Source organism: Cryptomeria japonica, chromosome 9, assembly GCF_030272615.1.
Source record: "Cryptomeria japonica chromosome 9, Sugi_1.0, whole genome shotgun sequence".
NCBI lineage: Eukaryota > Viridiplantae > Streptophyta > Pinopsida > Cupressales > Cupressaceae > Cryptomeria > Cryptomeria japonica.
Window position 1 is genome coordinate 2204593 of NC_081413.1, and position 27267 is coordinate 2231859.

At 34.9% G+C, this 27267-nt stretch overlaps 1 protein-coding gene across 2 annotated transcripts in view; it reads right to left on the minus strand.

Moving 5' to 3' along the window:
* Positions 1 to 9989: 9989 nt before the first annotated feature.
* The window catches only part of LOC131050665 (probable LRR receptor-like serine/threonine-protein kinase At1g56140), a 192748-nt gene continuing 175470 nt past the window's right edge, over positions 9990 to 27267 (minus strand). For both annotated transcript variants that reach the window (XM_057984877.2, XM_057984876.2), the window contains exons 18-24: positions 12618 to 12813; positions 12270 to 12440; positions 11997 to 12115; positions 11668 to 11878; positions 11315 to 11552; positions 10800 to 10950; positions 9990 to 10628 (exon numbers count right to left, since the gene is read on the minus strand). In XM_057984877.2, the coding sequence (XP_057840860.1) occupies positions 10305 to 10628; positions 10800 to 10950; positions 11315 to 11552; positions 11668 to 11878; positions 11997 to 12115; positions 12270 to 12440; positions 12618 to 12813 (1410 nt within the window). In that variant the 3' untranslated portion in view covers positions 9990 to 10304. The remainder of the gene's footprint in view (positions 10629 to 10799; positions 10951 to 11314; positions 11553 to 11667; positions 11879 to 11996; positions 12116 to 12269; positions 12441 to 12617; positions 12814 to 27267) is intronic.

Here is a 27267-nt window from a genome sequence, read left to right on the forward strand (position 1 = left end):
CATAAACCTTGCATTTGAAAATCTTTGGGGCAAGAGGTTCAGATGGATGACTCTATTAGCCTCTCAAGGGGGTGGAAAAAAGGGAGCTTTGTCAACCGGTGGTAAAGTATGTCGATTAGGGTTTTCTGTAGAAAAATTCATAATCCCCGTTGACAATGAATTAACCCTTGACAGCGCTGGATCGAGAGGGTATTGATGAGCATCGAATCTAGCTTGCCTTTTGGCCTTCCTTCCCATTACCATTTGCCAACCACCTTCCTCATTGCTTGAAGAAGGATGGGTTTTCTGCAAAGGAAATTTCGTGATTCGCATGGAGAAGTTCGCAGATTCCGATACAATATCAACAAATCGGAGAAAAGTTAAAGATAATAAAAAATCTCTTTTTTAGTGTTATAGGCTTTATAAATTTAATTTAGATCCAAAAACAGTTAATTTTTTATCATGTCTATTTTTCTTTTCCCTTAACATTTATAAAAAGAAAAAATACTTATGAATTTTACTAATCTTCCAAAAAAAAATATTTTTGTTATGCCTAACCTTCTTTTCTCTTTACACTTCTACTACTACAATTGCTTTGGTGGTTAACTTATGATTTCCACTAAACTTACACTATATCTTACTAAGTTAATATTTATTATGCTTATAAAGAAAGTAATAATAGAAATTTAGGGTGAATTTTAGATTGTAAATCTTTAACTTTATGTGAGTCCTCTTCACCATGATTGTATCATTGTCACCGTTTATAAATATGTTTCTCTTATATTCTCACACTAAATTAATTAATGGTATCCAATTACTTGATTAGTCAATTGCCTCCATTCACTCAACATTCTTTGCTATATTCACTCAAGTATTCTCAACATTTCTTGGCTATATTCCCTCAGGTATTTTCGAAACCATTTCTTTGATATGAATATTGTCAAATTGGCTTCTAGAAAAATATTGATAGAGAATGATAAGAGTTTTTTACCATTAAATTAATAGTTCTACTATGTACATGATAGAGAATTACAATGGTTGTTTTTTTTTCGATAAAAGTGGATTATTCCACTAAACTTTTTTATTAATATTTTTTATTTTTTGCATAGGATTCAAAGAGCATACTAGAGGAAAGAACCCTAGGAAGAAAACCTCCGGTCACAGCTCATAAAATAAACCTATAGTATCTAACAGATCAGTTTATATATCCCACCCAAAACCACATACAAAATGCGGTCACAACACATATAATATCAGTTTTACATAGAGCCCATATGGCAATTTGCAAACCCATTGGATAATTTTCAAATGTAGACTCCACAACTGCTATCAATGGAAGAAGACATAATTTTCCAAAGCCCTGTGCTAAATCCCATGAGCCAAAAACCTTCCTGCCAATAAAGAAATTATCAAAAAACCTTTGGAAAAGCACTATTGTATCAAATACCATGAGATCAGACTCTCCTCCAAACAACGAACATGAATACTTGTTATGAAAAGGGAAAGCAAGAATAATTACCATCATAAAATTTTACATCAACATTACTCAAGAAAATCACATAACTATTGCTGCAAACCTTCCCATACCCTAGAAGGAATTTCCTCAAAACCCACCTCTCGCTGATTAGCATTTCTATCAATGGCTAAATTTGCCAAATAATCTGCAATCTTATTAACTTCTCTGTAACAATGGGATAATAAAAAAGATTCAAACAATTCTAATTTTTGTAAAATGAGATCAAGTATATATTGCAAATTCCAACAATTCGATTTCTTTTTCATAACACATTGAATCATCACCATAGAATCACCTTCAATTATTAAGTCCTTAATTCCCAAAGAGATTGCCATATCTAATCCAAAAGACAAAGCATGAAATTCCACATAATTGTTAGATTTTAAACCAATAGCATGACACTTAGCTTGAATAAAATTTGCATTGTGATCATAAATTACCATGCCTACCCCAATCAGCCTAGGGTTACCACGAGAGGCCCCATCAAAATTCAGTTTAAAGTGCCCCAGCAGAGGAGGTTTCCATCTAGTAGAGCATCTCTTACCTATTACATCATTCTTTTTAAAAATTAAACCATGAGAGGGTAAAACCGACAACATCTTCCAAACTCTAGTAACTCTACTATCCCAGTGCGAAAAAGAAGTAAGATTTTCCAAATTCTTATAAATAAATGACAAAACAACCTCAGAGATTGAAGACTCAATTTTTAATAGAACCTCAGACACAGGAGAACTTGTTTTTTTAAATATCCCATTGTTTCTCTCTAGCCAAACATTCCAAATAACAATAGATGGAGATATGATCCAAAGGCATGAATAAAAAGATGAGGCAAACATAAAGGGCCAAGATCTAAAATGGGAAATGAGATCCTTACCAATAACAAAGGATATATTTAACTTCTCAAACAACCATTACCAACATTCATAAGCATAATCACAATGTAGGAATAGGTGTGAAGAAGATTCCAAAGTTTTGTTACAAATGACACAAGGGAAAACAATAGTAATGCCAAGCCTGTCCAGTCTTATACCTATAAGGACTTTGTCCTGAACTGCCAATCAAGCAAAGGCTCCAGCTTTAGGAAGACAAGCCTAATGCCAAAACAAATTATAAGGCCGAGATGATAAACCTTTAGCAACCATAAGAGAGTTGTAACAATCTTAACAGTGTACTTACCAGAAATATTCTTTGTCCAAATAAGTTCATCCTCAGAATCAAAAAGAAATAAAGTTCTATCCCCCAAAATCTTCTCAAAATCTAATTTCATACTTTGATCAACATCTAAGAAATCAATCGACTTCCATCTAGCTAGCTTAAGGTGTCCACTAGTCACAATTTCAAAATAATCTGCTACAAAAACACCCCAAAGGGAGGAAAGAGTAGTGATCAGAGGAGACCAGTCCCTAATATTCACTAGAGATGTGTGTCCATTCCATACTTCATCCCAGAATCTGACCTTTCTACCATTATGAACAATCCATGAGAGATGAGGCAAAATAACTGATCTACATTTACAAAAGAAATTCCAAATAGCAGAACCCGAAGGCAAATTTGAAACTTTAAAAATGTACTCTCTCGGTCCATTATTTAAATATTTGGCAAGCATAATTTGTGCCCATAAGCAGCTAGGCTTGTCATATAATTTCCAAACCAACTTAGCACCTAAGGCTGAATTCTGATTCTCTAGACTCTGAATTCCTATTCCCCCAAGTTCCTTAGGCAAACATACCTTATGCCATGCAATTAAAGGGAGTTTCTTCTTGCTATCTTTATTATTGTTCCAAAGAAAATCTCTAAGGGTATCTTGTAAACTAACAATAGCTGCTTTTGGAGACTTCAAAATAGACATGAGATATATGGGAACAACATTCAAAGCAGACTTGATGAGAACAATTTTACCCGCCAAAGTTAACCATTTATGATTCCATGAGAGAATTCTTTTAGAAATGACCGAAATAATCTTATCCTATTTAACAAAGAAAGGAATTCCAAGGTAAGTACATGGAAGATTTCTAGTCTCAAATCCCCAAAAGGATTGCAACCTATGCTGAACCAGTTGTGATGTATTAAGGAAGAAAATCTTTGATTTATCACCATTCACTTTTTGACCAGAAAATGATGCATAATTCTTTATTATTCCTTTAATCACTTTTGCCTCAACTAATAAAGCATGCCCAAATAAAAGAGTATCATCTACAAAGAGACAATGAGAAATACTTTGGGGAATATTCTGAATCCTTATACCTTTCCAAAGCCCCCCCACTTTAGTAGCCTTAATAGCCCAACTAAAGGTTTCAGCTAGGAGAATAAACAAAAAGGGAGAAAGGGGATCTCCCTATCTCAAACCCCTGGAGGAAGTGAAAAAACCACAGGGAGAACCATTAATCAAAACTGAGAATCTTGCAGAAGAAATACATGCACGAATCCATTTGACCTAGGCCTTGGAAAAACCTAACTTCTCAAGAACAACACATAAAGCCCCCCACTCTACTCTATCATAAGCCTTCATCATGTCTAGTTTAAGTATCATGGTCAGGGTTCTCTAGGTGGAAATAGAATGTAGCACCTCATGTGCTATAATTGCACCCTCTGTCATCTCCCTGCCAGGAACAAAACCACCTTGCTCCAATGAAATGATCCTAGGTACAATTTTTTCCAACCTAAGGGAAATTGCCTTCGTAAATATCTTATACAAAGTGTTACATAAATCAATGGGGTGGAAGTCAGCAAAAGTCTTAGTATCCTCTTTTTTAGGAATAATTGCAATCATTGTAGTATTAAGTTCTTTTAAAACAGACCTATTTCTGCTAGCTTCCTCGAGAGCCAATATAACATCATTTCCCACAAAATCCCAACATTTATGAAAAAATAAAGGAGTAAAACCATCTGGTCCTGGACCTTTATCTAGATTCATGGCAAAGATAACACTCTTAACTTCTTGTAAGGAAAAGGGAGACATCAACATCTTATTGTCATCCAAAGATACTAAAGGAGGAATATTAGACATAATATCATTGCTGAGATTTCAATCTTCCAAAGATAATAATGACTTAAAAAACCTAACTACCTCTGAAGCAATGTCCTTTGGCTCTGTCAATAAATTCCCATTCTGACACTGAATACAAGATATCCTATTCTTACATCTTTTAATCTTAGTTGAAGAATGAAAAAATTTTGTGTTCCTGTCACCATCTGAAAGCCATAACTCTATAGATTTTTGTCTCCAATAGATTTCCTCTCAAGCTAACACCTCCTCAAGTTGGAGTTTTAGTGACTTCAATTCATTAAAAACTTGTGGCACCATACCATGTTGAAGCACATGAGTATTAAGACACTCAGTCATATCTTGAATCCTTTGTTTCTCCTGAAAAATGTTCTTAAAATGCGAGATATTTCGTTCCCTAATATTCAATTTCAAATAACTTAACTTCTTAGCAATCTGAAACATATGGGCCCCTGAACAAAAAGGAGCAGAATTTACTATTTCATAAGAAGAGGCAAAAATGAAGAATTCCTAAACCACATGGGCTCAAATTTAAATGGAGAGTTAAAAGAAGTCCTATCCTCAATAACTGAAAGGGAAATTGGAAAATGATCCGAACCCGAGATCGGTAGAATAGAGGAAGAGAATTCAAAATCTGAATCAATCTAATTCTTAGATAACAAAAACCGATATAATCTCTCAGCAATCTGAGAAAAATCCCTTCTCATGTTTATCCATGTGAAAACCCCATTCTGAGACTTACAATAAAAAGGGCTCATATTAGAAATGAAATCCCCAAAGTCATCCATAATCCTTTTATTAGGGACAACACCTCCTCGTTTCTCATGTAAATCAGTGATAGCATTAAAATCACCCTCAAAGATAATAAAGGAACCATGTCTTAAGGGAGAAGAAATCCTCTTTAATTCACCCCATAACTTAATCTTTCCTTGAATTCCTGACAGAGCATAAATGTTAAAAAGCCAAAATTTAACCTTCGAAAGCTTGCTTATAACTAAAGTCAACATCCAATTTGTAGTAGATGCCACTAAATCTATCTCAATATTATAATTATTCCAAAGCAGTGCCAAACCTCCTAAAGCACCACAAGCAAGAGAAGAAAGAAAATTTCACTTTCTCCAAGATTAAAAAACCAAATCAGCAAACTCCTTTGACAACTTTGTTTCTTGCAACATAAAAATATCACACTTAATTAAGTCCATCTGGGACTTAATTAAGCATCTCTTGTTAGGGGCATTTAAGCCCCTAACATTCCAAGAAATAATTCTCATTGTCCTCAAGGGGAGGCCGAATCTCCCCTCTTCCCATTAATCAGAGAATTTTTTATTTCCTCAAAGCAACCTTGCAAATTACGTTTCATAGCCCCTGATCTTGTCACAGGAGGACTAGTCACAAATCTTTTACTCCTCTTTCTTTTTACACTTACAGGAGTTAGGCATGTTTTCTTAGGCCTACCAAGAGAGACCGAATGCCTCCCTTGCCCACCAAAATGAGAAAGGGACAAAGTATTTTGAATTCCAACATCAATTTCCATTTGAGTCTTAAGATTATTTGGAGGCCTACCTCTCCTAGGAGAAACCATTGATGGTGAAAAAACCAAAGTTGTTTGGACAATTGGTAAACTCTTGCATGACTTTGGAGAAGCCAGGATAATTGGATTATCTTCAAAACCCAACTTCGTTGTAGCCAAAACCGCAAAAGGATTAGCATATGTAGAAATTGGAAGGGTCAATTTTATACCCCCCAAATCATTCTGAATTAAACAAACAACTCTATCAGTAATTCTCTCATCCATCTAATGTGCATGATTATTAAAAATATCATTTAGTTGTTATACCAAAATCTCATCTGGCATAATAACAGGGACAACCTCTGATAGATTACTATTCCCTAAGAAAGATTCATTAGCCATATTAATTTCAACATTCAAAGGGGAATTATTAGACACCAAATTCTTAATTTCCTGAACTAAAGAAGTATCATTAGGAAAACCTATGGCAGGTACCTCTTTAATAGTTTCCATATCAACCACTGCATTTTTATCTAAATTCACATTCTTTGAAGAATCCAAAACCTCCTTATGAGTGCATGAAGACAAATTGTTGTCCTCACCCTTTATGTGATTATTTTGCATCTTAGGGAAATCTATAGTCAATGGATGATCTACTCCATTTATCAGGTGATTACCATCCATCACTAAACCCCCGTTATTAGAAAATGTCTTCAGTAAAGATGAAAGTGAGACCGAACCCGAAGTGTGATCATTTGGTTTCCTAGAACTACAACACAATGGGTTATTTTCAAGATTAATGTGACCTATTTCTACCAATTTATGTGAAGAGACATTTCCACATTCTTCAACCAAAGGTCCCATCGACAAACTATCTTTATTAAGGGATTTAGGGACAGAGCCAACAACCTGTTGGTTTTTCTTAAAATCCATAAGTAACGGAGCATCCAAAGTTAAAGGAGACTTAAGAAGCTCCGTATCTAATTTCTCAATTGACTGGTGCCAAATACCATCATGAGACTTGATATTACAAGTATAGGGGCAAACATTGTTAGGGTTAATAAGAACACAAATTTTTACCAGAACCCCCCCTCCACAAAGTCCATTTTAGATGTTAAAAAAGTTCCAATAGTATTTCCAATTTTCTCAAGAACATCAAGATCCATAAATTCAAAAGGAATTTTAGGTAAACCAAACCAGAAAGGAATAAGTTTCGAACTAGACCAAGCAGGAACAAAAAAAGGTTTCCAAGCCGCAATTGATAATGTTTTCCAAACCAATGATGTGAAGTTCTTAATACCTCATCTCTGAAAGAAGAAGAATCAAAGACAATAATAAAAGCATTTGCAAACAATAATTGAAAATAATGCATATCCCCCCATCTTTTCTGCAATTTATGAGAAAGCTTTAAAAACTAATTTGATCTCTGCAAATTTTTCCAGAAATAGCATTCGTATGCAAACAATTCGCTTTCTTATCGACATAGGAACCCAGAAGATCGATACAAGGGAAAGGAGCCCAAACTTGTGATGAAGAAACCCCCAGCAGAATAGTATCACTAGGTATCTTACCTACCTTTTCCGGACTAGCTTCCTTGAGGTTCACAGTTACCTTATTTCCCACCTGCTATGAAGAAACAAAAATCCTAGCCGTAGTCTCCTTATTTCCTAAGCCAACAACCCTAGCAAACATTTTCTAATTGCCCAGATCCAAAGACCATTTCCCTAAAAATCCCTTCAATTGCTTCTCAGAATTCCCTTGACTCACACCATTATTAAAATGCCCTTGAGTGAATCTCCTTCCATTGTTATTCTGCCTCCATGCCACACTGCGTCTGTTTCGAAAGAAGCCTTGAAAGTATTTTGAAACTGGTCGAAAAACCTTGTTATTTCTGCTCTGATTTACCTGTATCACAATGTCCTTCCATCTGTCGTTCATGTAGACCCACTGCGGAACATGAGGCGGGTCTTCCCAACCCACATTTGCCCATGAACCCAAATGCCTTCTATCGGCCATTTCCAATCGCACAGAGTTATTCATCATTATAATATTACCTTAATTCAATTATGCCCTAAATTTTGACGAAGCTCTTGGCAAGAATTGGATGATCTTTACCACTGTAGTTCTGCTAGATTCGCTCTGCCACTACAAAAGGCTAGGGTTTTCTGAATCCAGATCTTTATTTTGGTATGGTTGTTGGTGTTGTTGCTTCTGGTCACTGTGTATCCTTCCACACAATTGTAATTATCCAGACTGCAGATCGCTTGAAATATAGACCATTTAAGGCCGCAAATTCGTCACAAAGATCAGCGCCAACTGAAGAAAAATCGACGCGTACCAATTCAGATGATTCTCTAATAATTTCCATCCGCAAAATAGATTTCCGCAGAAACCCTATCAATAATGGAGAGAATTACTATGGTTATTAGTTTGATGGAATTTCTCATTACCTATTCATTCATTACAATTAAAAAATATTTAATTACTATTACAAATATAAAGTGACAAGTACATTTTATTATTATATTATTATTAAAATATTATTATTAAACGTAATTATAATCAATATTGTCATATTTTTTTTGAGGGCTACTTATGTAAGAATTATTTTGATTAATAATTTATAAGAAAGTATTGAAATTATTTTAAATTTTAAATAAATACTTTATATTTAATTTGAATTGTCAATTTTTTGTGTCATGATATTTTTAATTGAATAATTATAATTTAATATGTTTTTTTAATATATACATTCTTTACATATTATTATGATGCTAATATTATTATTATATTACATAATATTTTATTTTATTTTATTATAAATTTTATATTATATTACGTTGATATAATTTACTAAATAAAATTATCTAAGATAATTATTGTACTATAACCTTAACTATTATTGTGTAAATGTATTCCTTTTTCTCTGGAGAAAAACACAATTAGATAGTATTGTAGAGTCAATATTTTTTTGGGGGGGGCTCATTTTGAGCCATTCAACATAGGAGAGCAAGGGCCCATATGCTTTTGTCACAATAAATATTATATTGGCATACATTTGGAATTATTTTAGTTAATATAAGCCTATTTAAATTTTTTTTAAATTTATTTTTTCATTTAAATTTTTTATTTTATTTACATAGATAATTATTCTATTTTATTTTGAAAGTAGTTAAGATTTTTTATTTTTTTTATTACTTACAGGTTATTTCAACAAAAGTAATTTAGGGGATAAGAAAAGAATCTTTTGAAAGAGTGATTAAGTTTAATATAAAATTATTTATGTGACAAATTATTTAAGAATCATCAATAGTAGGTTTTTACATTCTCTAAATTTCTAACCTCCAAAATATTATTGATATTTCTAATTATTTTTTAACCCTTCTCCAATAAACCTTTTCATCTCAAATAATTCATTTATATCTCACTATCAGCCTCACCCTTGCACCCTCTTTTGGTGCAAGTGCTAGTTTAATGTTTAGTGGTAGAAGTCCTCAAAATAGGCATTAATTGTATATTACTTGGAAGAGTAAGAATTGACATTGTTTTTGTTTGGTGTAATCTGTATTTTAAAGTATCAAGTACATAATATTTTAATACATATCTTTATTAGCAATCAATTAGATTGACTGAGCTCTTTGTTTATATATTTTTATAAGATGGTGAGTAGTTGTATACATTTTGGTGTTAAGATATATTATGATTAGTACTTTTAAAAATAATTATTGATATTTTTTTACTCAAACATTAATAACAATATTTTCAATTAATAGATCGAGCTAAGACAAGTATTGACTGATTTCTTATAGATGCACATGTTGAAATTTATTGTTATTTTCTATTTGTAATATGAAGAAAGAATCTTTTACTTTTGAAAACCAAAATAATCTTAATCTACCAAAAAGATAAATATTGTACAGAATTATTGTTATACTAATAAAATATAAATAATTTTTTCTCACTTGAATGAAAGAATAGAATTGAACTGAACCATAATCAAATTAAATATGTGCCATTATAAGACATATGTATCACGAGTTGTTACATACTATACATGTTCATTGTGCTCTAATTTATAGGCATCATCAAGGTGCTCACATCTAAAGGTTATTTTTTCATCTACGTGGGGTCATCTCTAAAATAATATCATCACACCATGGCATGAAACAGGTTCATTGGTTGCCTAGACTAACAGGAATATTTCTACCAACAGAAGATCAAACTTTCAAACTTTAGAAAGGTATTGCAAAGTCAACTCCAGAGGTGCAGATAAAGGTTCTTGAATTTTATTTATGTTACAAGTTGTCTGATCTATCCTCCATTGTCAGGCTCATGCTCCATGTCCACGATTTGCCATCTCCCCTGCTTGTAGTGTTGCCATTCTGTCCTGTAAGCTGCCAGTCTTTGATATATCCAGGGCGACATTGTGGTGGATTAATTTCCATTGCCCCTCCTAGCATGGCAACAACCTGTGACATTGAAGGTCGTTGCGTGGGAGTTGCCTGTGTACATAAAAGAGCCACGTGAATCACTCTCACAACATCTTCTGCGTAGCAACTGGAAAGAATGCTGGTATCAACCAATTCTAGAAGTCTCCCTTCCTCGTACAGTTGCCAGGCCTGCAAGTTCATTGAGGGGTAATATAAGACATTACTTTCTAAGAGTAAATATTAAATAGCGAATTTTTTTCAAACATCTGTTGAATCTTTGGTAAGTGTCAAATGATTCTAATTTGATAATTCAATAGAACAAATCACTTATGTTCGAAATCTAGAAGAAAACATTGCTACCAAATCGAGAAGATAGACCATCTCATCTGGCAAGTTCCTGTCTTCATGACTTCTGTTGCTAACAACTTCTAGAGCAACTACTCCAAAGCTAAAAACATCAACCTTCTCCGTGAGATGTCCACGCAAAGCATACTCGGGAGCTAGATATCCGCTGAAAGCATTATGAATTTAAACTTTTAGTATACATCCAAAGTACGGTGTCCGTCCTCATTTTAATTTTTAAACCTTATTAGCATTCTGTGTTAGGGTGTTTTCATTAGAACATTGAAATCAAAATAATCTGCTGACTGCTTCCGGCCAGTATCTGCTTGGAAAAATGAAAAAACATATGAAATGTGCTACAGCCACATCTTAAATTTCTCTTGGTATCTTGAGTCCTACAATTATTATAACTGGAAAAGAATTATTTCTCAATCGCAACGTGATCAACCTATCTGCTGACATAAATTTTTCAATTTAGGGAAACAACCACTGGGAAACTCTCTCTGTAAATATTAATAAGACAGAAATCTTACATTGTTCCTGCCACTCGAGTACTGATGTGAGTTTTCGCAGCATCATAGAGCCTCGCCAATCCAAAATCAGCTATTTTTGGATTTAAATATTCATCTAGAAGGATGTTATTTGGTTTAATGTCTCGATGTATAATTCTAATTCTCGATTCTTGATGAAGATATGCCAACCCACGTGCAACTTCAAGGCAAATGTTAAACCGTATAGGCCAATCAAGGCTTAGCTTAGATCGATTAGAACCTGAGGTTTATAAACAAAAATAATAGTAATATTAATTTTTATTTAAATGATCTCAAGACACAAAATGGACTCTTAGAGGTCGTAGTTAATATGTTAAAGAAATATAAGGCCATACCAAATAAAGCTCGCCCAAGACTGTTGTTGGGCAAATATTCATAGACCAAGAGTCGCTCTTCGTCTTCAATACAACACCCATAAAGTTTGACGAGATTCCGGTGTTGCACAGCAGATATTGTGGCTACCTCATTTAGAAATTCCCGTTTTCCTTGACCAGACGTGGACGACAGCTTCTTTACTGCCACAAGAATTCCATCTTGTAGGACACCCTACAATTGAAATCATATATTGTAATATAAGCACTTCAATTTTCTATTTGATTTATTTACCTTCTCTAAAAATAAAGCTTATACTCTAAATATAACTAAAGGTTGTATCTTAATTTACCTTATAAACTGCCCCAAACCCGCCCTCCCCTATCTTATTTTCAATATCAAAATCATTTGTAGCTATTTTCATTTCTGTTAAACTGAAAAGATGAGCTTTTCCAGCCATACTCTTCAAATCTGGAAAAACAAGCAACATAGAAATTATAAGATCCATGTTCATGGCAATCTATTGCTCAATATTATTTTCATTTACAGGAGAGAGAAAATGTTATTGAGCTGATCTCAAAACTGTAGGGATTTCTGTGTAAAGCTTAGCAACATGCATTATCACCTTCGCTATCATCGGCTGAAGAAAATTTTCTATTCCTTCTCTTGTTTCTTAAAACCACTAAGAATAAGCATAGTAGAACGCCAACCCCAACAACAACTCCAATAATAATTCCAGTGGATCTTGTTCGGCTGTGGTTGCTGGAACTTCCAATGCCAATTGTTGCCTTGAATTCTGCAACAAGCAAGAGAAAATAATTTCTGAAGTGACACATTCACAGCAATGCAAAGCAAAATCCAGAATGATTGTCTCTTATATTAAGGTTAGAAACTTATTAATCTCCATAGCAAATATCCTAAGAATAAAAACTGTATAATAACATATTTATGTAAGGCCAACATAGCATCTTACGAGGAATAACCCTAATTGCTGACAGTAGAGGTCCACGCGTCCAGTCCGACGGTATGCCAAAAGTTCCCTTCCCAGCCCAAAAAAGATGCACATCAAGGATGTTTTCAGTCACGTTGACATTAAAAGTCCTTATAATTGCAACGTTTGAGTCTCCAGCGGCCTGCTTGATATTGTAATTTCGCAACTTTCGAGTTCCCTGCACAAAAAAGTGTCGCAACAGTGAAAGACATGTCAAAGGTTAAAATGACAAAATCATAGTGCGAGACATATAACTATTCTAATATCTTCTCAACGTTTAAAATGTTGGAGGGTGTGGATTGTGGAAGTTGCTTAAGTTCAGCAAGAGAATGTTTTCTATTATGTAATTAGAATATTTTTTAGAGTTGTGAGGTTAACACCAAGAGCAGTTTTACGTGTGAGATGGTCTGAGTTATGTAAGAGTTTCCTTTCTCTTGCTTCATGTAAAGAAAATTCTAGTTTGCATCATGCAAGGAATGTTTCTCTTAGGTTGTGTTGTGTGATGAAAGTTTCTCTTCTCTTGCATAATTGATGTTTCATCAAGAAGTTTATATATGTAAGATCACTGTAACAACTAGGATTAGATTCTTAAAGAATTTGGAAAGAAAGTTTGCTCTTGAGATTGAATAGAAGATTCAACATTTCCAGGTTTTTCCCCACATTGGGGTTTACTAGGTATATCGGTGTTATCTGTGTTATTGTGATTGGCTCGTTATTTTTGCTTCTGATGTTATTAGCTATTAATTATCCTAATGTATTAATTGTTATAAATCAGATAGACCCAAATTGTTTTGGTTCTTTTTGTGAATTTATTGAGCAATTAATCTATTGCTAGATAATAAGAAATTAACATGGTATCGGAGCTTTAAACTTTGAATACAAAGCTAAGTTTTGTGACATAATTTTTTTAGATTTCAGTTTTCAATTTCTTTGAGGGTTTTATTTCACAATGGAAACCAGTGTTCGATATGAGGATAGGTTTGAAGGTGCATCTAACTTCTTACACTAGTGGATGGTTCGAATTATATCCATTCTCAAGGAGAACAAGTCACAGATCTATGCTAGTATAGAAGTGACTCCACCAACAAATAATCCTATTGCCCTAGATTCACATGAAATCAAGGAGGCCAAGGTTCAGAGGACTATCCTTCATGGGGTAAAATATCATTTGATTCCTCATCTATTTGAGAAAGAAACCACCAAAGAAATGTGGGATACACTCACAAAACTTTATCAGAGCAATGCTCAAAGATAAATTACATAACACCAAGATGTCCAAGGGCGAGAGTGTGACCTCTTGTCTAGATTGACATAGGTCAAGGACGAGTTGAGTATTGTTGGAGAGAATATTACTGATGATGAGCTTGTGCGGGTAGCCTTGAATGTTTTCTCAAAGAATTGGAAAGTGTTTGTCAAGTTTGTTGTCAGTAGAAATTGCTTACCTGACTGGGCGAGGCCTTGGGATGATTTTGTCTAGGAAGAGATCCGTGAAAATGCTCATTAGGGAGGTCAAACAAAGAGGTTGAAGATGAAGAAAATCTCGCTCTTGCAAGCAAGGGTAAGAAGAACTTCAATAAAGGGCAAACTAAAGGGTCTTCTTCCAAGGATGGGAAGAAGAAAGATCTAAGTAAGATAAAGTGTTTTTGTTGCCATTAGATGAGTTACTATACCAGTCAATGCCTAAATAAGAAAAAAAAGGGTAAGTCGAAGAAGCAAGTTGTGACTATTGCAGAGGTGGATGAGTTTGAAATATGGTTTGAGAATGAAGTTTTCACTCATTGCCTGTCTCTCAAGTTCAATTGCCAAAAGTGTATGGTATATTGATAGTGGGGCTTCTTGCCACATGACGGAAGTGAAGAGAATATTTCAGCAAATTGGAGGAGAAGAAGTTGGATTTTTGTATTGAGCTTTGAGACAATGCCAAGTACCATGCAACTAGTGTTGGCACGATCAAGTTTTAGAGGGAGTCTAACAAGCCTCTGTTGGTGGAGGACATGTTGTATGTCCCTGGAATGACCAAGAACTTAGCTTTGTTTCTACTCTGGAGGACAAGTGTTACATCGTGACCTTTGAAAAGAGAAAATTCTATCTTCTTCCTAATAATTCCAAGGTAGCAAAAGTAATTGGAGTTAGACATGGAAGCTTCTTTCAGTTACAGTTTGAGCTAGTATGTGCATTGGTAAGTAGTTGTAGAGGGCTTGGAGAATTGTGGCATAGGAGGATGACTCATCTTGACCATGGAGCACTTAATATGGTCAAGGAAATAGTGACGAAGCTTCCTGAGATGAAAGTTGAAAAGCATGAGGTGTGCAAGGGTTGTGCTCTTGGGAAATATGCCAAGACCAATTTTCCAAGTAGCGACACTAGATCCAAAAAGATTTTGGGTATCATACACTCAGATGTGTGTGGGCCCATGTCAACAACATCCTTGAATGGCTATAGGTATCATGTTACTTTCATGGATGATTTCTTCAGGAAGACATGGATATATTTAATATAGAATAAAGATGAAGTCTTTAGTAGGTTCAAAGAGTTTAAGGCTCTTGTTGAGAACCAAATAGGGAGGAAGATCAAGATAATGAGATCTGATAATGGAGGAAGATATCAAGAAAGAGTTGATAGTTTTGTACAACCCTCAACAAAATGGGGTCGCTAAATAGAAAAATAGGGCTATAGTTGGAGCAGCCAAGGCCATGCTTCATGATCAAGATCTGCCTTGGTTTTTGTAGGTAGAATCTTGCAATACAACTTTGTATTTCTAGAATATGAGCCTACACAAAGTGTTGGGAAAATTGACTCTAGAAGAGGTGTTCACTAGGAAGAAACCAAATTAGGAGAAAATTCGCATCTTTGGATGCCTTTTGTATTGTCATGTGTTACTGTGGAGAAGAGAACAAAGTTGGAGCCAACTACGGAGAAGGGTATCCTTGTTAGGTACAGTGAAACTTCTAAGGCCTATGATCGGGTTTAAACTCTTACCCTCAAGAAAATGGTTGTTCATAAAGATGTGAAGTTTGAGGAGTAAAAGGCTCTTTAAAAATTTCGATGCTTGATAAAGGTTCAGGAGGAGGCGTAGGCACCCAAGGTTGAGGCAGCACAGATTCCTCAAACTTTGGTCATGCAAGCTGGAGATCAGAGCAAGAAGACTGAGCAAGTTGATCAGTGAGAGGAACAAAGGATTCCTCAGTCTCAAAATTCTATCACACAGAGGAGGAGAAACAAAGAAGCTAAGCAGAAACTGAGAGAGGCCCAAGAGTATGTTGGTCATCCTCAGGATCCAGTCAGATAGAGAGAGGCTCCCAATTGATTTTTTGATTGTATGGCACTCATGGTTGAACTAATTGAGGTGGAGCCTTCTAGCTTGCAGGAGGTATCCAAGCATCAGGTATGGAAGGATGACATGGTGGAAGAGTATTCTTCCATCATGAAGAATAGTGTGTGGGAGGAAGTACCATGACCTGAAAATAAGTCAGTGGTAGTGTTGAGATGGTTGTATAAGATCAAGCATGCTATAGATGGTAGTGTAGAAAAGTTCAAAGTTTGGTTTATGGCTAAGGGGTCTCCTTAGAAGGAAGGGATCAACTATGATGAAACCTTTGGTCTAGTAGCTAGGTACTCTTCCATAAGGGCTATCATTTCTATAGTAGCACAAATGGGTTGGAGGATTCACTAGATGGATGTGAAGATGACCTTCCTCAATAAAGTAATTGAAGAAGAGATTTACATAGAACAAACAAAGGGTTTTGAGGTACATGGGAAGGATTCCCATGTGTGTAGGCTGAAGAGAGAGTTGTATGGATCAATTAGGCTCCCAGGACGTAGTATGTGCGTAATGATGGTTACTTGCAGAGAGTGGGCTTCACCAATAGTGAGGCTGATCCAAAATTGTACTATGTTTAGGTGAAGGGTGAGCTCCTCAAATTCGGGCTATATGTTGATGACTTGTTTCTTACATGATCAGAAGAGCTCATAGAACATTGCAAACAAGATATTGCAGGAGAGTTTGAGATGAAGGAATTGGGATTGATGCACTACATTTTGGGATTAGAGTTGTGGCAGAAAGAGGGAGCTAATCTTCCTTGGACAAGGGAAGTATAAAATTGAAATCTTGAAGTGATTTAGGATGGAAAACTCTAAGCCCATGTCCACACCACTTGTGACCAATTGGAAGAAGATTGATGCTTCCAAATCAGAGGTAGTGGACCCAAATTTGTACAGACAGTTGATAGGCTCTCTTATGTATCTAGTCAACACAAGGCTAGAGATTTGTTTTGTAGTGAATTCACTCAGTCAGTTTATGGTGGAACATAAATGTGTGCACTAGATAGCTACAAAGAATGTTTTGAGGTATCTCTGAGGCATATTTGATTATAGGTTGAAGTATATTCAATAGGATGGAGTGAAGTTCAAGGGGTTCACCAATGTAGATTGGGCAGGCAGTACCGCTGATAGGAAGAGCACTTGAAGCTGTTGTTTTAGCTTGGGATCAAGAGTGGTCTCTTGGTACAACAGGTAATAGAAGTCCATTGCACTAAGTTTTGTTAAGGCCGAGTATATGGCAGCCAGTATGACTACATGTAAGGCTATCTGGATTTTGAAACTTCTAGTTAGGATCTTTGATTAGGAGCTAGATTCAACCATCATTTATTATGATAATCAGAGTTGTATCAAACTCTCTGAGAATCTAGTGTTTTATGGAAAGTCAAATCATATTTATTTCAAGTATCACTTCCTTAGAGATTGTGTGGAGAAGGGAAGATTGAAGTTAAAATACATTCATATGGATGAATAGATAGTAGACATTCTAACTAAGGCCTTGATGAAGAGTAAGCTTGTATTATTCAAGGATATATTGGGTGTTGTGCATAATGCCTTCCTCACTAAGAGGGAGTGTTGATTTTTCTATAGTTCAGAAGGTGTTGATTATGTAAGTTGCTTAAGTGCATCTCGTGTTGGATGTTCAATAAGAGAATGTTTTCTATTTTTTAATTAGAATGTTTCCTAGAGTTGTGAGGTTAACAACAAGATCGGTTTTATGTGTGAGATAGTCTGAGTTATGTAAGGCGAGTTTCCTTTCTCTTGTTTCATGTATGGAAAGCTCCAGTTTTCATCATGCAATGAATGTTTCTCTTAGGTTGTATTGTGTGAGGAAAGTTTCTCTTCTCTTTCTTAAATGATGTTTCATCAAGAAGGCTATATATGTAACATCATTGTAGCAACTAGTATTATATTCTTGAAGTGATCAGAAATAAAGCTTGTTCTTGAGGCTGAATGGAAGATTCAACATTTGTATGTTTTTCCCCACATTGGGGTTTCTTGGGTATATCTATGTTATTGTGATTGGCTTGTTATTTTTAGTTCCACTATTGTTAGCTTTTAATTATCCTAGTATATTGATTGTTATAAATCAGATAGACAAATTATTTTGGTTCTTTCTGTGAGTTTATTGAGCAATTAATCTATTGCTAGATAATAAGAAATTAACACAAAAATAACAACTGCAATATGCGAGGCCCTAAGAAAATAGACCATAGTGAATTGATAAACATTATGCAACATTAGAAAATTATGGTGATAGTGTTTACCTTCTCAACAACAATTTATATTGCATGTCATCACATTCAGAAAGGCGATGACAATGTATGTTGTCCATATATTCCCATTTCTAGTTCATCAATCTTAAATTTCTTTGAGATTATTACATGGTTTGATGTGTGGCCTTGATCAAGCACAAATGGTTTTTTAAATAGTTTTTATGTATTTAAATATTTTTTGTGTATTTACATAATTTTTTTTAATGAATACATGTGTCAATTTTTATTAATTTATAAATATATACACATATCCACAAAAAAATATAGGAGGGCATGAGGTCACTTCTCAAAGTCACACAAAAAGCTCTCATTGATGGCCCCATTCTCCCCAAATAAAAATTGTTGTCTCTTTCTCTTGGTTATAAGGAGCAACGATTCTCCTACTTGTAAGCTAGTGGTAGACATCAACAACTTGGACCTTGCATATCCTTTTGAGAAAACATTAGCTATTGCTAATGTTTCTTCCACTGTCTTGGATGCCTTATTCAACTCCCCTCTCAAAAATTATTTTGTTGATGGACTTCGCAAACCCTCAAAAGTGTCATTCGCCCAGCCTGTGCCTCCTTTGTGTCAGAGTTTGTTCTTGAAAAGGAGGTGTTGGATTGTATTTCCTATTTTCAAAACTTGGCACTTATAAGAAGGTTTAATCACTTGTGGTCATCACTCCCTACAATACACTCCTAGATTTCTGAGCATTGGAACCCACTGGTTTTAAGTAAAGTTAAAATTTACCCTTGTGATTGTGGCTTCTTCATTATTTGTGTTAACTCTGCTAATGATAGGGATTATGTTCTGACCATGGGTGTTTCGAAATGGGGTTCACAGAATCTGTCCCTTCACCCTTCGTCACCCTCCTTCAATTCTCTGGTGGATCCTATTGAGTTTTCTCCTAACTAGGTAAGCCACTTTTGGTGCAATGCTACCTATAAAGCTATCAACAATAAGATAGGTCCCTTCATCATAGTTGACCTTAACACTAGCCTTTTCTTCCATACTTCCAACACTAGGATTTTGGCAGGTTTGGACCTTGCTAAGCTACTTCCTACTCATATTACACTTAAGGTTGATGAGCTACCTTGGAGATAGATTCCAGACTATCAAGGCATACCTTTTAATTGCACAGACTGTATTGCTACTGGGCACTTAGCCTCTCTATGCCCTATGGTTCCTGCCTTTGTTCCTCTCCTAACTAGTGGAAAGATGTGAAATGGTGCCATCTCCTAGCATTTCTTATAGATTGAGACTTTAGGTTAGACTCTCCTACAGACTTTGTGCCTCCCTCTCTAAGTGCTATACCCACTTCAGTGGATTGAGCTATCTTTTCTCATGTGGACCTTGCTCTTGCACCCCTATTTCGATGATTCATGTTGTTCCTACTTAAGCAGCCCCTTCTCTCATGACCCCTTTTTTGTCAGTTCATATTGTTAATGTCCATATGTCTTCTAGTTCTCTTTCAAGCTCTAGCCTCATTCCATCCATGGTTCTTGACTCTATCCTTGGACTGTCAAGTTCCCCTTCTTACCTTAGTAACCCACTTGTCAAACTTGTTTGCAACTTTCGATTTCACTTTTAGCACTGCTCCTTTAGATTATCTAGAGAAAGATGTTTCTTCTTGGATTGTTGTTTGCTGCTAGAAAAGGGATCATTGCCTCTCTACTTAGAGAAATTTGATTGTCTCATTGGGCCCACACTTGGATCCCAACTCTAATATTCAATAAATTATTTTGGAAAGTTTAGGTTTACTTTTTTCTTTTCTATATCGTATTTGGTTATCTTTTGGGTAACCCCGATGATCTTTCCTTCAACAACATTTTGTTCTATTGATCGTTTTTTATTCTATAATGGTTTGGGTTCCTTCCCCATTTACTTTAATAAAAAGCAATTTTATTTTTAATATTTCCATCAACCTATGCACTTACATACATAGTTGGACATATTGCATACATGCTATTGTAGATTATTGTGGATATTACATACAAATTAATGTTGTATATTGCTGAGAGTTTGTTGGAATGATGTGTTGTCATTGATGTCAACATATCCTTCTATGTTTTCTAGTGTTGCAGTCAGATTAAATAAGTTCGTTTGGCCAGTGTTTTGTAGTTGAGCTATTTCAGTTTGATGGGTTTAGAGATAAGTATATAAGTTTTAGTGGTCTTCATGATGGTTTGATCATGTTGTAAGATCCGGTATTGTGGTTGGTTTTTGTGTTGTTTGTATCATTCGATATTCTGGTTTCTGCTCCACATTGCTTCGAAATTACATTATCTTAATTTATGGATTTGGTAGAGTGTTTGGGATGTTCACATCTATCCTCAATATAGCTGGTTCATGATTTGGAAGTCTGCAAGTGAATATTATAATTTGACAGTCAGTTTATTTGATGTTCTTGAGGTTCGGTATATCGATGATGGAAATTCTAGTAAGTGGTGATATTGTAGGTGTTTCTTTGGTGATTCACATTGCTTGTGGATGTTTCTAGATTTTGTTTTATTCGTTTTGATGATCTGCATTGATTTTTGTGCATTTTATTGATCATTTTCTTGATCCGATGGTGTTCTTCATGTTATGCAATATTCTTGGTGATTGTAGCATGTTGCAAATGATTGAGACGTAATTCTTGGTGGTGTTTCTTGATTGTGCTATTGTTTTGGGTCCAGACTATGTCTTATCCGACATTGTTTCAGTCTACATGTATTGTTGTAGTGTGTGATGTTATATTCTTAATTTTTGTGTTGAGGGTTTAGCTGACCTTGAAATATAGGTTGATGATTTGTATAAATATATGTAATATTAATGTGAGAGATGTATTTGCATGTGTGAACATTGAATTAATCTTTCAATAGCAGAGGAGAAGTACGAAAGAGTGTGAATAAGTGTGATAGAGAAGAGTTTGAGTATATGTACTTAACGGGAACTGTAACCAGGCATGTGGAGATGCTATTTCATCAGCTCATGATTCTCTAGATCTATTCCAAATGTTTTTAGAAGACAGTGAGTCTTCCTCAAGGTTTTGGCCCTTCTTGTTTTGTGATTTGAGATGTGAGCTCTAGGCAGTGTGCCAAAATGCATGTGCATTCCCCATTGTAATATTTACACTTACTCCTAACAGGGTATTATCTCATTGTGGGTAGGTTTCTACCATGGTTTTTCCCTTAACCGAGTTTTCCACATCAAAAATATTGGTGTTATGTGTGTTATTGATGTGGTGTTGATTTGTTCTTTCATTGTTAATAATCAACTCTGAATTTAAGTTTGAGTTGTGTAGAGTTTGTGAGAAAACTGATTCACTCTCCCCTCTTAGTTTGCTACATTGATGCCAACAATTCGCATCAGAGATAGATCATCCAGAAGAAGCTTGACCATTTGAGGAGATCAAAGATGGCAACCTTTGATTTTAAGAATGATAATCCTAGATTCAATGGAATGAATTACACTCTCTGGAAGAATCAGATGGAATGTCATTTGAGATGCATCAATGAAGACTATTGGAAGATTACTAAGAATGTGAATACTTCTCCTCAAAATGGACCTACCACTCCACATGAGATAAAGGAAGCTAAAGTCAATATTGGAGCTAAAGAAGCATTGTTGAGTGTCTTGTCTAATTTTGAGATGACTATTGTGATGGATTTGCAAACTACTCATGAGATGTGGAGGAAGCTAGAGACTTTGTATGAAGGTGTGATCCATGTGAAAGTTTCTAAGTTCTAAATCTTAAAAGGAAAGTATGAAATGCTGAAGATGGGTGAAGATGAGAACATTACCTCCTTTATACAGAAAGTGAATGAGCTTGTGTTGAACATTGTATATGCTGATAGAGTATTGGAAGAATCTAAGATTGTGGCTAAAGTGTTGAGATCCTTGCCTCCTACTTACAAGCACAAGGATGCTGCTATTGAAGAGATCCAAATTGTGACAAATGTGACTAGAGATGTTGATTGAAAAGCTTATTGCTTTTGAGTTGAGCTAGTTTGCTGAAGCCCCTCCTAAATCTGAATCTGCATTTAAAGATACTGTATCCGGGAAGAAAAAATATGATCCAGGAGAAGTTCAACAAGAATATCCAGATATGAGAAGGAAATGAGAGAGATTGAAGAGATTGAAGCCTTGATTGTCAAAATATTGCCTAAAGTCCAGTAAGTATCAAGGAAAGTTGCCTCTTAAATATCTTTCATGCAATAAGATAGGACATTATGCCTCAAGGTATCCAGAAAGAGTTTCTAAGAAGCCATTTAAGCCATATAAGTCTAAATATCAGAATAAATGTTATTTTTCTATTGATGAAGGTGTGAGAGATGATGAGTCTAATAAAGGAAATTCAGGAGATCATTGGGTGTTCATTGCTATCAAACAAGATGATCTGATGACTATTGATTCTACTAGTTGCATTGTTGAAGAGAAAGCTTTAGTTGCTAGAGTTGAAGAGAAATATGAATGGGTTATTGATAGTGGTTTATCTCATCATATTACAGGTGATAAGAGTAAGTTTGTGATTATGGAAAAGTATGATGGTGGTGTAGTGAGGTTTGGTGATGACAAAGATGGTATAATTCATGGTAGAGGTTCTATTTCTCTTGATGGTAAGAGTAACACTAATGATGTCTTGTATGTTGAAGATCTAAAACATAATCTTTTGAGTGTTGGACATATGGTTGACAAGGGTTATGATTTGCAATTCAAGAATGGTAAATGTAATATCTTGAGTAGCTTTAGAATTGAAATTGCATTAGGTACAAAAACTAAAGGTAATATCTTTCACTTGAATGCTTGTGGTAAAATTTGTTTGATTTCCTAGGTTGATGAAAGTTGGTTATAGCATAGAAGGATATTTCATGTAAATTTTGACTACATGGTTAAGATAAGTTCTACTCAAGAAGGGAGAGATCTGCCTAAGAATACAAAGCCTTCTAGTCTGGTATGTAAGGAATGTCAGTTAGGGAAGCAGATAAGAGTTTCTTCCAAATGAAAACAATATACTTCTAATAGGATATTGGATTTTATGTATAATAATTTATGTGGTCCCTCTAGAGTAATAAGCTTGCAGGGTGATAGGTATTTCATGTTGTTGATTGAGGACTATTCAATAATAATGTGGGTTTCTTTCTTAAGGGAGAAGTCTAAAGCCTTGGAGAAGTTCAAGATTCTCAAAGATATGGTTGAGACTAAGACTAGATAGAATCTAAAGTGTCTGAGATTTGATAGAGGTGGTTAATTTACTTGTGGTGAGTTCAATTATTTTTGTGAAGAGCATGGGGTGAAGAGACAATTATCTACTCCATGGACCCGTCAACAGAATGGTGTTGTGGAGAGGAAGAACAGGACAATTCAGGAAGCTGCTAGAACCATGATGATTGAAGGAAATGTTCCACATATCTATTGGAGAGAAGCTGTGAGTATTACAATGTATACATTTAATTGGGTGCATATCAAAGGTGATATTGGTAAGACTCCTTATGAGTTATGGTTTGGTCATGGTCCTACAGTTAGATATTTCAAAATTTTTAATAGTAAATGATATATTAGAAGAGATTAAGATCTAGGGATGTTTGATGCTAGAAGTGATGAAGGAATCTTTCTTGGTTATTCCACTAAGAGTAAGGCCTACCGGTGTTACAATAAGAGATTGAGGAAGATAGTTGAAAGTGATAATGTGGAAGTTGATGAAGGAAATGAGAAGCAAATTACATCTTGTGGATATGATTCAGATGATCAAATTGTCAGTGCAGATAAAGGAAAGAAAGTGTAGACCTAGAACCAAGTTTAGAGTGCTCTGGAACATCTTGAGAATGAAGGAGAAGCTAGTGCAGAAGAAAAAGGTCAAGAGTCTGAAAATCATGAAAATCCTAAGACTCCTAGGTATGTAAGGTTAAATCATTTAGAATAGATTATAGATGATAAGAATAAAGGTGTGATCTCTAAGAGAAGAGTATTGTTTGATTTCTAAGATTGAACCTAAATATGTTGATGAAACTTGGAAAGATAAATATTGGGTTAAAGCTATGAAAGAAGAGTTGAATTAGATTGAAGAGAATAATAAATGGATTCTTGTTCCCAGACCTAAGGATAAAAATGTAATTGGAACTAAATGGGTGTTTAGGAATAAGTTGAATGAACAAGGTGAAATTGTAAGGAATATAGCATGACTTCTTTAAGGGTTTTTCTAAGATGGGAGGTATTGATTTTGAGGAGACTTTTGCTTCGGTAGCTAGAATTGAAGTTGTCAGAGTATTTCTTGCTTATGCTACTTATAAAGATTTCAAAGTTTACCAGATAGATGTCAAATTAATATTTCTTAATGGTGAGCTGCAAGAAGAGGTCTAAATTGAGAAACCAGATGGTTTTGAGTTGACAGATCAAAAAGATATGGTTTGGAAGTTCAAGAAAGCATTGTATGGATAGAAGCAACCTCCAAGAGCTTGGTATGCCAGATTGGATAAGTATTTGATGAAGCTTGAATTCAATAAAGGTACTACTAACAATCATTTGTACTTCAAGATTGATAATGATAACATCTTAATTGTTGAAGTTTTTGGTGATGATATTATTTTTGGTGGAAATGATAGTTTGTGCAAGAAGTTTGCTGATGATATGCAAAATAAGTTTGAGATGTCTATGATAGGAGAGATGAAATTCCTTTTGGGATTGCAAATTACTCAGTTCGATAAAGGTATCTTTATATCTCAATCTAAGTATGTGAAGGAATTGTTGAAGAAGTTTGGTTTGGATGATGTAAAGCCTGTTGGTACACCTATGGTGACTGGATGTAAGTTGACAAAGGATGATGATTCTCCAAAAGAAAATCAAACTAGATATAGATCTATGATTAGTGGTTTGTTATATTTGACTTAGACTAGACCAGATATTATGAATGTTGTGTGTCTTGTTGCTAGATTTCAAGCCAATCCTAAGGAATCTCATGTTGTTGCTGTGAAAATAATTTTCAAATATTTATAGGGAACAATTAATTTTGGTTTGTGATATCCTAGTGATGATGATTTCACTTTGAGTGCTTTTACAGATGTTGATTGGGAAGGTAATGTTGATGAGAGAAAGAGTACTAGTGGTGGTACATTTTTATTGGGTAAGAGATTAGTTTCATGGATGAGTAAGAAGTAAAATGCTATATCTTTGTCTACTATAGAAGCTAAATACATTATTTCTGCTCGCAACTGTACTTAGGTGATTTGGATGAAGTAGATGTTGAAGTATATCAGAGTTTCTTTTGAGGAGCCTATTCTTATATACTATGATAATTCGAGTGCTATTTAAATTTATAAGAATCCAGTGTTGCATTCAAAGACCAAGAATATATCGATCAATTTTCATTTCTTGAGAGAGAAGGTGAATGAAAAGGACGTTAGATTAGAGCATGTATCTACAAAGGAAGATATTATAGAGATGTTCACGAAACCTTTTACTAAGGATACTTTTGAGTATCTTAGACAGAAGCTAGGGTGATTTCCCCTCCTGATGAGAACTGAGATTCATGAAGTTACATCAGTCCAGTGGACTTCACAAAGATATCTTATGATCTAGATTGATGAGTTATGCTGCTACTAAGGGGGAGTAGTCAATGTGTGGTTTAGTTGTTCAGATTTGTGTGTTTATCTAAGGGGGAGAGATTATTTGGTAAGTGTGAGAGAATAATAATTCGTGTTGTATGTGCCTTTTACATTGATGTCAAAGGGGAAGAGAAGCATGTGAAAAAACCTTTGGGGGAGAGAATCATGAGAAAAACTGCTAAATCTTGTGTTGATCACAGGGGGAGATTTTTGTGAGTTATGAGGAGATTGTTAGTTGTTGATTTCTTTCTATGCATTGATTGTTTTTCACATTCATATGTTTCTATCAATGTAAAAGGGGGAGATTGTTGGATATTGCTAAGAGTTCACTGGAATGAGTCAGATTAAATAAGTTGGTTTGGCCAGTGTATTGCAGTTGAGTGATTGCAGTTTAATGGGATTAGAGATACTTATCTCTAGTTGATTTAGTAGAAGTTTTAGTGGTCTTCATGATGATTTTATCATGTTGTGAGATTCGTTATTATGCTTAGTTTTTCAGTTGTTCATAAATATCCTCAATTTAGATGGTTCATGATTTGCAATTTTGCAAGTGAATCTTTCAGTTTGACAGTCAGTTTAGTTGATGTTCTTGAGGTTCATTATATTGATTATGGAGATTCTAGTAAGTGGTGATGTTGCGGTTGTTTATGTGGTGATTCATGTTTCTTGTGTTTGTTTCTAGATCATGTTCTATCCATGTTGATGGTTCACATTGATCGTTGTGCATCTTATTGATCATTTTCTTGATCCAGTGGTGTTCTTCATGTTGTGCAATATTCTTGGTGATTGTAGTGTGTTGCAGATGATCGAGGCGTAATTATTGGTGGTGTTTCTCGTTTGTAGTATTGGTTTAGGTCTAGACTATGTTATATTATTGATTTTTGGGTTGAGGGTTTAGACGACCTTGAAATATAGGTTGATGATTTATATAAATATATGTAATATTCATGTGAGAGATGTATATATGTGTAAACATTGAATCAATCTTTTAGTAGTAGAAGAGAATTATGAAAGAGTATGAAGAAGTGTGATAGAGTAGAGTTTGAGTATATGTGCTTAACCAAAACTGTAACCAGGCATGGGGAGATGTTATTTCATCAGTTCATGATTCTCTAGATGCAATCCGAATTTTTTTGTAAGACAGTGAGTCTTCCTCAAGGTTATAGCCCTTCTTGTTTTGTGATTTGAGAAACAAGCTCTAGGCAGTGTGCCTGAATGCATGTGCATTCCCCGTTGTAATATTTACACTTACTCCTAACAGGGTATTATCTCATTGTGGGTAGGTTACCACTGTGGTTTTTCCCTTAATTGGTTTTTCCACGTTAAAAATATTGGTGTTACATGTGTTATTGATGTGGTGTTGATTTGTGCTTTCATTATTAATAATTGGATCTGAATTTAAGTTTGAGTTGTGTAGAGTTTGTGAGAAAACTAATTCAACCGCCCCTCTTAGTTTTCTCCAATGTTTCCAAC